We start from the raw sequence: 13,418 nt of genomic DNA, 5'->3' as shown, positions 1-13,418 counted from the left end.
AATAAACGACACCTCAACCCAAAGCCCGAAACATAAATTTTAGCTTTCGGCAGGCAGGTTAGCCGGAGCGCTGCGTGTCCTGGGATCCAACTGAGAGAGAAAACCACCCATTAATAATATCAGCTGAGGCCAGGAAAGCCTCAGCTCTCTCAGCTCATAGCTCATTATTCCCGCTCTCGGCCCGGTCGGAGTCGCGCCCGTTCGGTTACCTCGAAGAACCCCGGTGAAACAGATTAAGTAATTAAACACATGGGAGAGAGACTCGGGGCCGCTGCCAAGACCGGAGGAGTTTAAATGGAGGTGTGAGGTTGGAGCACCGGAGCAAATATGACCTCAACAGATCTGAAATAGAAATGGGATGGATATACATGTATGGAGTGTTTTAATCATCACACACACAGCTCATGGCCAGGCTCTTGGCAGGTTGTGCCTGCCAGGTCCGTGTTCACATGTGAGGTATTTAGCCGACACTCTTATCCAGAACACCTTAGAATAAACTTCCAATTCCTAGATCACCAACAATATAAACAACCAATAGTAAGGCGGCCACACTGACCCGTTGTCAGTGTTGTGCATGAACGTTGTTGTTGTGTTGTGTTGTCGTTGTTGTGCATGAATCATGTTTTTGGTGAACGGTGAACTGAACGTATCCGTTTGCAACTAATGACCGTGAACGTGAGCGTCGTTAACTCCCGCGAGAGTTACCGACGCTCCCGCACTGTGTTTTACGGCACCCGGCACAGCTAGTGCAACTGGCAATACACAGCTACCGGTCCTGCTGAAGCCAGTTCATATGAATATTTGAAGGCGTTTTATGAACAAATCAGTACAGATTCCAACGGAAAAAATGTCAAATTTTTTTGCAAATTGTGCCCGCCGGGTCTGAAAAAACAAGTCTGAATGTCAGCCACATCGGCAACGAACGCATTTAGTTTGGGAAGTGGGCAGTGGCAGTGATGGGGGGCTGGGGATGGATGGGTAGGAGGAGGTTCTATTGAAAAAGAATAGCTCGGAGCAGCTCATTTAAAAAAAAAAAAACGGAAGATGAACGTGAACTAGTTCATTTTTGGGACTGTGAACTTAGTTCAAAATTCAAAATTGTGAACTATGAACGTGAACTAGTTCATTTTAATCTATGTGAACTGAACTTGTGTCTGTCCGTCTACCTTCGTTTCGGACAGAAATTTCAACCCCAACAAGCTCTTTCAGCTGGCTCTCTGTTTCTAGCCTGGTTGTTCCATATTTAGACTTTATTTGCATACAGCCAGTTCTCCAGTGTTCCTCCATGCTGGAGTCACACTGCAGGCAGGAGTGTGTGTCGGTGTTTCCTTGCCTTGGTCGGACCCTTGGTGGGACTCTGGCTCCAGGCTTCCCCGGCCTCAAACAGGTTCTTCTTGGAGGCGACGACTTCAGGAGAGCTGGGCAGGTCCGCCGGCCCCGCCTTGGCTGCCTTCGCCTCCTGGGAAGTCTGGAGAACACAAAGTCTGGGTTAGTCCCATCCATCTGCTGTCAAATCCACTCACACCAACAAACCCTAAGCTGGCAAAGTCCCTGCAGCTAATGTCATTTACCAACAAAACTTCCAGACCCGCTGATATCCAGCACATTTCTAGAGCAAGTCACTGTGATAAATAAATAGACATACTGTAGGTCAATAAACTGTCAGCTTAGAGGAACTTTGGTCCTGAATGCTCCCTGATTTCTTTCTTTAAAATGGCTTCCGGGTAGATTTTTGGTGATGTTTGCTTGAATCTCTGCTCTCCATCAAATCTGGAGTCACTTCTTAAAACTTAATTTGATCATAAAGCCTTTCTGTAATCTTTGGCTTTTATTCACATTATTCTTGTTGCCTGGTCTGTTTTTTTTTTCCCCTCATGGATCTTTCTGAGCTCATTGTCCAAATTGTTTTTTTTTTCATTGTGAAGCACATGGTATGGTTAGGGTTAACTGTTTTGAAAAGTGTGGCCTCATCTATTGAAATTTGCAATGTTTCTTTTTTTGATCTGTCTTGTCCTTCATTACTCTAAAAGCACTCTGTGACAAACCCCTTTTGTTAAAAGCGCCTCGAAAATAAATTTTACTTGACTCGAGGTCTAACACCGGGCCGTTAATCAACATGGGAACTCCTGAGGTTAAGTGTGAAAAGAAGGAAGGGAAGGCTAAAAATAAAGTGCTGTGAAAGTTCCTGCAGTATATCTGTCCGGCACGCAGATATAAAACAACATGTATGATGTAATTCTCCAGGCGCTACAGCACACTCACATACAGGGTACCAGGAAATCCTCCTTTAGACTTGTGCCACAGCAGAACCATGTATGGTGCTGTAAAGAACCGCTTTTAGAAAGGTTCTCTATAGCACCATGCTCAAATAGGTCTAAATAGGAGATGGTGCTGTAGAGAACACTTTAACAATGGCTGAAATGTTCTAAACCAGCAGGATTGCTGATTGTTTTTTTATTTTTTTTATTTTCATTTGCCATTTTATTGTATTTTGTTCAGTTTTGTCTGTCTGAGTCACTAGGTGAGATCCGACTCTCAGCTCCTCCAGCTGTCCAAACGCATGGCGGCCTAATCTCCGCCATCTTCCCCAAATATGAAAACAAACTGCCTCCTGTCCCATTTGGCTCTTAAAAACACAGTGCTGCGGTACAAAAGAACCACGTCCCTAACCAAAGAACCCTCAAAGAACCCTCCATCCCCTGGGTGCAGAACAGAGGCCTCACTGAACCTCACTCGTGTGTTGAAGAGTGCAACAGGTATGATTGATAACAGGTATGATTGAGGAGTGTAACAGGTATGATTGATAACAGGTATGATTGAGGAGTGTAACAGGTATGACTGTGGAGTGCAACAGGTATGATTGACTGAGGAGTGTAACAGGTATGATTGAGGAGTGGTGTAATAGGTATGATTGAGGAGTGTAACAGGTATGGCTGAGGAGTGTAACAGGTATGATTGAGGAGTGTAACAGGTATGACTGAGGAGTGTAACAGGTATGATTGAGGAGTGTAACAGGTATGATTGATAACAGGTATGATTGAGGGGTGTAACAGGTATGATTGAGGAGTGTAACAGGTATGACTGAGGAGTGTAACAGGTATGATTGAGGAGTGTAACAGGTATGACTGAGGAGTGTAACAGGTATGATTGATAAAAGGTATGATTGAGGAGTGTAACAGGTATGACTGATAACAGGTATGATTGAGGAGTGTAACAGGTATGACTGTGGAGTGCAACAGGTGTGATTGACTGAGGAGTGTAATAGGTATGATTGAGGAGTGTAACAGGTATGACTGAGGAGTGTAACAGATATGATTGAGGAGTGTAACAGGTATGACTGAGGAGTGTAACAGATATGATTGACTGAGGAGTGTAACAGGTATGACTGAGGAGTGTAACAGGTATGATTGAGGAGTGTAACAGGTATGACTGAAGAATGTAGGGGGAGCTGAAGGGATAGACACCGTGATGAAAGCATTCGTCAACTTTATCAATGGGGCTTCTGTGTGTGTGTGTGTGTGTGTCTGTGTTGCAAATGGTGGGGGTTTGAGGTGAGGCGAGGTGTGTGTGTGTGTGTGTGTGTGTGTGTGTGTGTGCTGACCTCCACAGCGTGTGTGTACTGCTCCAGCTTGTCGTCGATCTTGGACAGCAGAACAGGAGGCTGCGTCTTCTTGAAGCTGTTACTGTTTCAGCACAACAAGACATACGACGGATTAAAACAAATTTACTCATGTGCAATATCATTGTACACCAAACTGTGCAATATCCATATTTCCTATGTGCAATAATGTGAATTCAACCGTTTACTGTAACTGTTTATTGTTTACTTATTTATTTATTTATTTATTATATCTTGCTTTTTACTGATGCCTTTTTTACTTGCTTTTGCACTATCCCCTTTGCTGCTGTAACACTGTAAATTTCCCTGTTGTGGGATTCATAAAGGATTATTTTATCTTATCTTATCTTATCTTAAATAAATATAATGAGAGTATGAGTTTGTTCCCTCTATGTGTGATGAGTATGAGACGATTTTGGGAGTTCAGATCACATTACAATGGTCAGATTACTTTTTTGTGGTAACTATGTAGTAATTTAATGCATTCATTTTTTTATTTTGGTAATCTGTTGTTTAAAATTAGAATGTTGATACTTTCTTCTTTTACATTTGACAGAAAGCTCCAGAGCCGGGGGGGCAGGGTGGGATGGGGTGAGGTGGGGTGGGGGGGGGGGTCATAGCTCCCCTCCAGCTGTCCAAACGCATGGCGGCCTAATCTCCGCCATCTTCCCCAAACACCAAAACAAACTCTGCCTCCTATCCGGACAGGCTGACCCCGATTCCTGTGTTTTGACGTTCTCTCACTTTATACATTATTTGTATTAGAGCGTTCTGCTGATGAAAGGCATGTGTGAGTCATTAGAAAGAGTCCCGGGACGTTAGCTAGCTTCTCCAGGCATTGGCCAGAGACTGTTTTAATGTGATAAACGTGACCCACATTGCTTTATTTGGGGGGTTTCGAGATGCGAGGCCCGCTGAGTGATGTCATGCCTTCTCTATGGGGGCGGATGGTAAAAAGTAAAAAAGGGGCAGAAATATCTCATTCATCATCTGGATCGTTCGCTTCAACACGTCTGGGCGCCGCCGGGCTGCGACGCCCACCTCACACCTGATGATGTCATGACTGACTGAAGGAAATATCACCTGAAATGACATCAGACGAGTCGCTGATCTCACACACTTGGATTGAGATCAAGATTTCTAAGATGTTTTTGCTTTTTATTGCTTTTTATTACGTCCGTGCCTGTCTGACTGCTGGAACGTGTGACTGGATAAAGTTGGAAGGAAACTATGTTTTCACTCCTGTCTGTCTGTCTGTTTGTCTGTTAGCAAAAACAAATTACAAACAGATTTGGATGAAACCTGGTGGGCAGATCTCTCACAGCCCAAGAATCAGCTGATTAGATTTTGGGGTTGATCTGGTTCTGGGATTTCCACCATTAGGCGATTTTCATTTTATAGCCGCCAACTATTATGCTGCGTTCATGTGCTGGTGGGAAAATCCAACATCCGGGACTTCAAAGTCGGCTGCTAAATCCATACCCGGGGATGTGCACGCCACAACTCCGTGCAGACTTGCCAAAAATGCGCATAAACAGCGTAAATTTGGGAAAATTAAAAAATCAGCTTCATCAGTCCCTGCCTATGCCAATGCTCAATGCCCATGTGCAGTTTCAGATTGATTGGCCAAACCATTGAGGAGCAAAATAGATGCAGACAGACAGACAGAAGGACAGAGTTTTCCTCATTTTATAGTAGGATTTCGTGGGAAAATCAAACCAAAGACAAAATCAAAAAAACATGATAAACAAGCATAAACCACTACAGAGGCTGCTGCTTTGCAAGTTGGAGAACTGTCCAGGTCTCTCTTGAATAAAGAAATTGTGAAAAATAAATGAAAGTACCTATTTAAATGAAGGATAAATGAGAACTGAAATGAAAGCTCTGGCTCCCCTTCTCACTGCCACCGTAAGAAACCGGCGCGCTCCTGTCCAGCTCAGTGGGCGGAGCCAGGCACTAACGCCGCCGGGGTCAGGGGTCCAATCCAAAAAAACATGTACGCACTCCTGGTACAGTAAGGCGTCTGGGATAAAAGCTTCCACCAGCAGACACACGCTCTGCTGAGAGGCTGCTGAGAGGCTCCTTAGTGCTGATAACTGACTGCAGCAGACCGCCTGGAGCCGTGCGGCGGCTCGCGGCGATGCTTCACCGGCCACCAGAGGAAACGCAGCCCCCCCCCCCTGCATCTGGTCGGAGTTACCCAGAGCCATAAATCACGCCTGGGGGAGGTGATGCACTGGGAGAGGTGGAGAGGTCGCCGCCGGCCCTCTCTGTCAGTGTTTACTTTCAGCCATTTAACCAGCAGATCTGCCTCTCTGAGTCCGCACAGGAAGGGCCCTAGTGGATTCTGGGAAACCTCAGTGAGTGAGCTGCAAGCACCGAAATCCCCCCCCCCCGCCAAGCAGCAAATGCCGGAAAAATTGGCAGATAAGTTATTAAGGACGACCGGCTTCAGTTATGTTCAGTCTTTGGTCTTTTGACGTGCAACGAGGACATGTGTGTGTGGAACCTTGTGATTTCAACACTTTACAATAAGGGTACATTAATTAAGTGTTAGTTAATGCTTAATAAACATTAACTAACCCTTAATTAACAGTTAACTAATGTGTCTGGTAATAATTTACTAATGCTGTTCATGTTAACTAAGGTATTAATTTATACATTATTTAATAGTCATCTTTATAAACTATTAAATAATGTATAAATGAATACCTTAGTTAACATGAACACCATTAGTAAATTACACATTAGTTAACTGTTAATTAAGCATTAACTAACCCTTAACTTACCCTTATTGTAAAGTGTTACCAATTATGTTTTAGCAAAGATAATCTGTTGGTTAAGGAGGTGATATCAACAAATCTGTTCTGCCAAAACCTCAATGAAAAACCGTCACAGGAGCGGTTCAAACTTTAGCCCCGCCCACAAAGGCTCTGATTGGCTCGATTGTTTCTTTTGAGTTGCATTTTTTTCCTAAACTGCACAGTTTAACGAAATCGAGGGAACAAATTGTATCTCGTTACAGTAAATTGTGGACTCAATATAACTTTTTTTCTCTCCCAGTGGCCGCTCCATGGCTCTGCACTTCAGTGGACCGGCTCTTCACAGGTTCATTTCGGACACCGGCTGCTGTTAGTTGGAAAATTGATTAGGATGCAGGACGGGTATTCACCTTTTCTTCAGTGAGCGGTTCAGCGACTCCGTTCTCTCTGTGATCTGGAAAAGAAGAAGAAGAAGAAGAAGCCGTCTGAGGTTATTAGAGGAGGTTTTCCATGTGGAGCAGAGCGGCGTCTGGCCGCAGGCCGCGAGGAAGGCTTCCAACTCAAACACAGAGGAGTCTGCTGGTCTTCATCAAGCTTCTCCACGACTGAACTGTCGGCCCTTATCAGTTCAGCTCGAGCCAAGGCGACTATTGCCATGATTAGAGGATGCTGGGAATAAGACCTGGGACCCTTTTTGTCATACTTTCATAACACCCAAAGACATAATGTGACATGCGTTCTGCCCTTGACACGAAAATAACACCTGACTTCATGTAAATAGCTACATCTTTAGTTTTATTTCTTTATTTCTACATACTGTGCCTCGTACCTATTCTAGGTAATCAAGGGGGTGGGGGGGTAGGGACGTCTTACTTTATTACTGTCACTATTATCACTGTTTTGTATTTTTGTATGATACTACATTGGTGTATATTTTATAACAATGTGGAATACCCCTGCCAAACCCTGGGAACTTTTGTTGAAAATCTCAATAAAAAGATTTTGAAAAGAAAGAGGATGCTGGGAGATTTTGAAGTCAGCTGCATTTGTCAGTTGTTGTTTATAAAGTTTGTCCCTTTATGTTGCTGACTGTTTGACTGGTGGAACGTATTGTGTATTGTCTTTGACAGTTATATGAATGGTATATTTTGTTCTCGGGTCTCTCTTGAAAAGATAAAAAAAATTCTCGACCTCAGCTTCAACAGCATTCAAGCTACACTGTTAGATCCAAGACCACTACTGGTATGACTAGAAGTGGGGTTCAACTGATATGGGTTTTTGAAGGATATTGATACCAATATTTTGCTTTTGAAGCTGCCAATAGCCAATATTTTGTGCCAATATTCATTATCCTTAATTTTTTACATTTTCATACCAACAAATTCCAAGTATTCAGTGTTTCTTCTTGTCAGGGTGGAAAAGTCTCTGAAACGTTTAGACCATCATGGGACACTAAAACTCTCCACTGAAACCCAGACTGATGAAATTATGTATTAACTATTATAATTAACGGTTAGCAGCTCTTTAAGGCAGTGATTCTCAATCTTTTTCATATCAAGGACCTCTAATTTAGTCCACATTAGAGCCACAGACCCCCATTTGATGAGATTTTGTCTCTCAAATCTAAATCTGAGAATATTTTTATTGTCAGATATGATTTTGTCCAGAACTCCATGACTGTCTGTATTGCAGGTAGAGAGATAACAGAGAAACTATGATCAGAACAGTCATTCTTCTACATTCTCTAACTGTGTTAACTTCTTGTAAATTAAATAATTCTGAAGTTTAACAATACATCAATTTACTGGGGACCCCCTGGAACTCTGTCAAGGACCCCTGGTGGTCCCTGGACCCCATGTTGAGAACCATTGCTTTAAGGCATCACTACAGTCTTGATGGAGAACATTGTGTTCAGGATCTTGTATTTGTCCCTTTAAGGATAAGTTATGTGATTTTGGACCTATATGGTCTCTTCCTCCTGTAGCTGTTGGACCCACAGACAGTATTGTCTGTAGCTGTTGGACCCACAGACAGTATTGTCTGTAGCTGTTGGACCAACAGAAAGTATTGTCTGTAGCTCTTGGACCCACAGACAGTATTGTCTGTAGTTGTTGGACCCACAGACAGTATTGTCTGTAGCTGTTGGACCCACAGACAGTATTGTCTGTAGCTGTTGGACCAACAGACAGTATTGTCTGTAGCTGTTGGACCAACAGACAGTATTGTCTGTAGCTCTTGGACCCACAGACAGTATTGTCTCCAGTCAGCTGTCAGTTGAAGCAGCTGACTGGAGCTCCGCTGCCTCTTGCTGTAACAGTGACTCCATTGTTCCTTTATGCCACAGCTGACTTGCCGTCTCTGCATGTGCGTAGGCGTTTTATTTACAAATCCCTTCTTGGCTTGCTTCCCTCCTGCATGTGTAAAGATCTCTCCAGAAGCAGAGTCATGAAGGTCTGTGCTCACATGCTCAGTTGTCCCCTGAGTTAGGACACAGCTGGGCAAAACAGCTTTTAGGTTTTCTGCCCCTCCACATGGATGCTTTACAAAATGACTTAAAACTGACTGATCTGATCCCTCTGGCTGAATTCACCTCACTTATAATGAACCTGAATGGAACACTGATTGACTCTTTGACTCTTTCAGGATTATATTTATCTGATTATATTTATTATATTTATCTGCATGCATTTATCTTATCTTGTTGTTCGAATAGACTGTTTTGCCTTTTATGTTGTCCTTGTATGTACCTCAGTTGGTTTTCTGTTTTTTATTATGAATATCTTGGATGTTTTGTCTGTTTTTCTGTTTTTTATTATGCTGCCCTCTTGGCCAGGTCTCTCTTGTAAAAGAGGTTTATAAATCTCAATGAGACTTTTTACCTGGTTTAATAAAGGTTAAATACATTTTTTTTTTTTAAAAAGCCGTTTGTGTCTCCACAGAGTCGAGAGGAAACAGACTCAGTTCCAACTTTCACTAATCAGGAAATCACAGAACTATTTTTCTCTGCCGCAGCACAGACCGCTGTGGGGTGAAAGGCGGTTCCTGGCGGAGTGATCTAGTTCTGGACGGTCAGGTCAGATCGTAAACAGTAGAGTTCGGTAGAAGACGATCCACCGAGGGGAAACGGTCGGTGCCGGCGCTTTCAGGGCCGCGGAGAGAAATATGTCGGTCGCTCTCCGTATCGTTTTCACAAACGGCTTTTCTGGAATATTCTGACAAACAGTTTGGACTCATTGTTGCAGCAAGAGGCAGCGGAGCTTCAACTGACAGCTGACTGGAGACAATACTGTCTGTGGGTCCAACAGCTACAGACAATACTGTCTGTGGGTCCAACAGCTACAGACAATACTGTCTGTGGGTCCAACAGCTACAGACAATACTGTCTGTGGGTCCAACAACTACAGACAATACTGTCTGTGGGTCTAACAGCTACAGGAGGAAGAGAGGAGTTATATATAGGAACAAAATGGCCGAACTGATCCTGATCCTTTGAAGCTTCTGTCTTGGCAGAGGACTTATGGTTCAGGACAGGTTCAATATTTTCTCTGCCCTTGGCTGCCTAACGCCGGGTTCAGACCGCAAGCGTAAGCGCCGCGAAGCGCCGCGAAGCGGAGCCAGTTTCCTTTCGGCGCCCATGTTAACCGATTTGACCGTTCAGACCGGGCGCGCCGCGCCGCGCCTCGGCGCGGAGCTCCGCGGCCGGCTCGCGATCTGGAGCGCCAGTTTCGGCGTCTGGTCTATTTTCTCCGCGAGCCGCGGCGCGCATTTCACAGGAAAACGCCATAGAAAACACTATAGATGGTCATATCTCCATTATATCACCACAGAATCACAAATATATTAAATGATCAACTTACCAGGGTCTTCACTGTTGTTGTTGTTGATGAATCAATCTGCACTGATGCAAGTTTTAAATGCAACACATTGTAGGATGATGATCTATCTGGTTTTGAATTATCACTTGTCTTTTGAAAATTGCGTCTGTTATTGTTACCACAAAAGTAAACAAGGATACATGTTTAAGTTTGTTTATTTACAGGCTACTTAATTTATATATGTAGGCTAATTATTTAAAGAGATAGAGAGAGGGGGAGAGGGAGAGATCTAGGTCCCCTAGGCTTTCCTAATTATTGCCTGATCACAAGTCACGACTCTTGCTGAGAAAACAAACAAATAAACGTGACAGCTTTGATATGAGGGAGTTTGTGAAGAAAGGGGGAAATTAAGAAGATGGAAAATATAAAGTTCATCCCTGATGTGGAAAAGCTACAGTGAGCTGTCAGCAGTGTTTCTACAAGGACAGCAGTGAACAGATGAAGCTTTGGTGGCTGTTGGAACACAGTGTGAGCAGCTACAGCCTGTTTCCACGGGGTTTTCTCCTCCTGTAGAGCAGAATCGCTTGGTGACCGGCGCGGAGAAATGCGCGTCTGGTGTGAACAGCCAGGCTCCTGCTCGCACGGAAATTGACGCTTCGCGGCGCTTCGCGGCGCTTACGCTTGCGGTCTGAACCCGGCGTAAGGGGTCAAACATCAAAGTAGGCACAGCATGCTCTCAGGCTCTCACATGCCCCCCCCCACCACCCCACTCCCCCCAGCACACACACACACACACACACACACACACACAAAGGAATCCCTTGTGTCAAGGCTTAAACCCTGGACCTGAATCCCAGACTCACCGAATACGCACTTTCTGCCGTCAAACCTTCTTCATTCGCTCTCTGAAATTTAACACACAGGCAGAGGGAAGCTGATGATCGCTCCCAGGAAACAAAAAGCCTTTACAGTAAAACAGCCAATCAGGGCTTTACCTCCTGTAACCGATACTGTAGTTTTTTTTGTTGAGGGTAAAAATGACGGGGGAAAGTAATTTTGTCACAACAAGGGCACAAAGCTCATGAAACTCATTGTATAAACTTTAAATAAAGGAAATTAAAGGAACGAGAAAACCACAAAGAGCATGCGGTGCCATGCAAGACAAGCTGTGACAACACGACCCGACTGCTTCTGTGAACCATCGCTGTAGTACTGACACACAGTGACTTCCAACAGTGACAAGGAAAAGGAATTTGGGAAAAAGAATTTGGGAAAAAGAATTTGGGAACAGGTTTCAAGTCATAAACAATCCATGAATAGATTGTTATTTTCCCAAAAACTGGTGGAAAGTATTCTTCCCCCTCTGCTGTTAATTACAGTTGAAAAGTTAATTTCCAAAATGCTATATATCCACTATAGGAAAAAAGAATTACTTGAAGATTATCATTCAATATCTCTAAAACCTACAGGATCCAGTCTGTGAAAGTGATCTCATTTAGTCAACCAAGGACTAAATTTACCTACTATCCTTTAAAAAATAGAATTTGTTTTTGGTGTCTTTAATATCTATCACTTTTGCATCTCATCTACTGTATTTTATTATATCTCATTTTGGAACCAAACTCTTCATCTCACACACCGTACACACATAAACACATAACTCATAAGGTGATGTGGTTGCATTTCCAGTAACAGTGAACGCTGGTCGACTCCAAAGCAACTTCTGTCTCACGTTTCACATTTCAAACAAACACACACCAAGAAACCCATTCATCAGTGAGTTCCTTCATAACACGACATGCTGTCTGGTGCGGCCGGGACACACCGGCATTTCCAACACACACATATACACACACACACACACACACACACACACAGACACACACATGCAACTTACAAGCTGAAACTGAACTCATTGGCTGTAAAGATAATGCAGAATTATTTGTCATTGTTCTTGTCGTTGTGGTTGAAAGTGACTTCATTATGAGTAAATCAACATGTTAACTAGGGCTGAACAATTAATCCAAATTTTATTGAAATCAATTTTCAAATCGCAGGAGGCGCAATATTTGTTAAAGGTGAAATGTGTCAAAATACCATTTTAAAGTAAATATTGTGGTCCTGCAGAGATGTCCTGGCCTACACATCATATTCTACAGACTTAAGAAAACATCTTTGTTTGGTACAGATCCCCGCAAAAATCATACCGTAATAATTTTAATACGTTTTTCAATGAAAATGAGAATAATGATGTAAAAATGATCATTCCCTCTAATATCGCAAATGCAATATCAGTCAAAATAATCACAATTAGATATTTTTTCAAAATCGTTCAGCCCTAATGTTAACATGACTGATGGTTTCACCAAGTCAACCCACTGTGGGACATTAAGTTCATCCTGCTGTCTGTGAGGTCACACTGTGAGGAACATGGTCTCCAGTCCGGTCAGGGAAACCCAGCTGATGATTGGACGCTCAACAAGCTGAACTTTTCACTGTCATCACCCCGTCAACAGCCAATCAGATTTCCTCGCTACCTTGTTTCCCTACTGATGTGATTTAGTTAATTTTGGCTGGCAAGAGCAAAATGATTGATCTCTACAACTTTTATTTGAAAGATGACAGGAATAAATAAATGTCTAAGAAACGATTCATGGAGATCCATTGTTGGGTCGATGGGAAGCTCTGAAGGCATTTTATTGAGTTTTTTTTCTGTTTATTTTCCATTAATGCGACCTATTTATGCTCTTATGCTAAAGCTATGTTCATTAAAATAACGTTATGAAAGGAAATACCAAAGCGGCAAGAAATCCATGAATTGCCTGTTCAAAACTTTGCCTCTGGCCCCGCCCACAGTCAGTCAGAACGGAGCGACTCATCGACCAATCGGCTCACAGTGTGAACGTCCTGCAGCTTCCAGACCAGGCGGAGGACCCGGGGGGGGGGGTTTACCTTGTGGGTGGGAGCTTTGGGACTGAAGGGGCTGAAGGTCTCGTCTCCCTCCACACCGGAGGAACTCAGGCTCTTCATCCTCTCTGCTGCCTCCATCCTCCTCCTCTCTATGTCCTCCTTCATCCTCCTCCTCTCCTCCTGAATCGGTTCAGACACATTGTTGGATCACGACTATTCATACAGTACCTGCATCTGTCTACATGTGTCTGATTGTCATAAGTGGAGAATTTGTTCCCAATGTGTGTGTTAGCTTGCTTTTAATGGTTATAA

General features: G+C 43.4%; 1 protein-coding gene across 3 annotated transcripts in view; it reads right to left on the bottom strand.

Annotated features, from left to right (window-relative positions):
* lsp1a (lymphocyte specific protein 1 a) overlaps positions 1-13,418 on the bottom strand; it is a 52,689-nt gene that overhangs the window by 11,393 nt on the left and 27,878 nt on the right. For 2 of the 3 annotated variants that reach the window (XM_071544673.1, XM_071544674.1), the window contains exons 6-10: positions 13,149-13,286; positions 11,060-11,101; positions 6,792-6,835; positions 3,602-3,683; positions 1,334-1,468 (exon numbers count right to left, since the gene is read on the bottom strand). In XM_071544673.1, the coding sequence (XP_071400774.1) occupies positions 1,334-1,468; positions 3,602-3,683; positions 6,792-6,835; positions 11,060-11,101; positions 13,149-13,286 (441 nt within the window). The remainder of the gene's footprint in view (positions 1-1,333; positions 1,469-3,601; positions 3,684-6,791; positions 6,836-11,059; positions 11,102-13,148; positions 13,287-13,418) is intronic. The other variant, XM_071544675.1, reaches the window with a different exon arrangement.

The sequence above is a fragment of the Centroberyx affinis genome, unplaced genomic scaffold, assembly GCF_046629955.1.
Source record: "Centroberyx affinis isolate AG114_WGS23_722 - 3 ecotype Tasmania unplaced genomic scaffold, CSIRO-AGI_Caff_v1 ptg004628l_1, whole genome shotgun sequence".
Classification (NCBI taxonomy): Eukaryota; Metazoa; Chordata; class Actinopteri; order Beryciformes; family Berycidae; genus Centroberyx; species Centroberyx affinis.
Note: the sequence above shows the minus strand (reverse complement) of the source record. Positions and strands in the feature narration are given on the sequence as shown.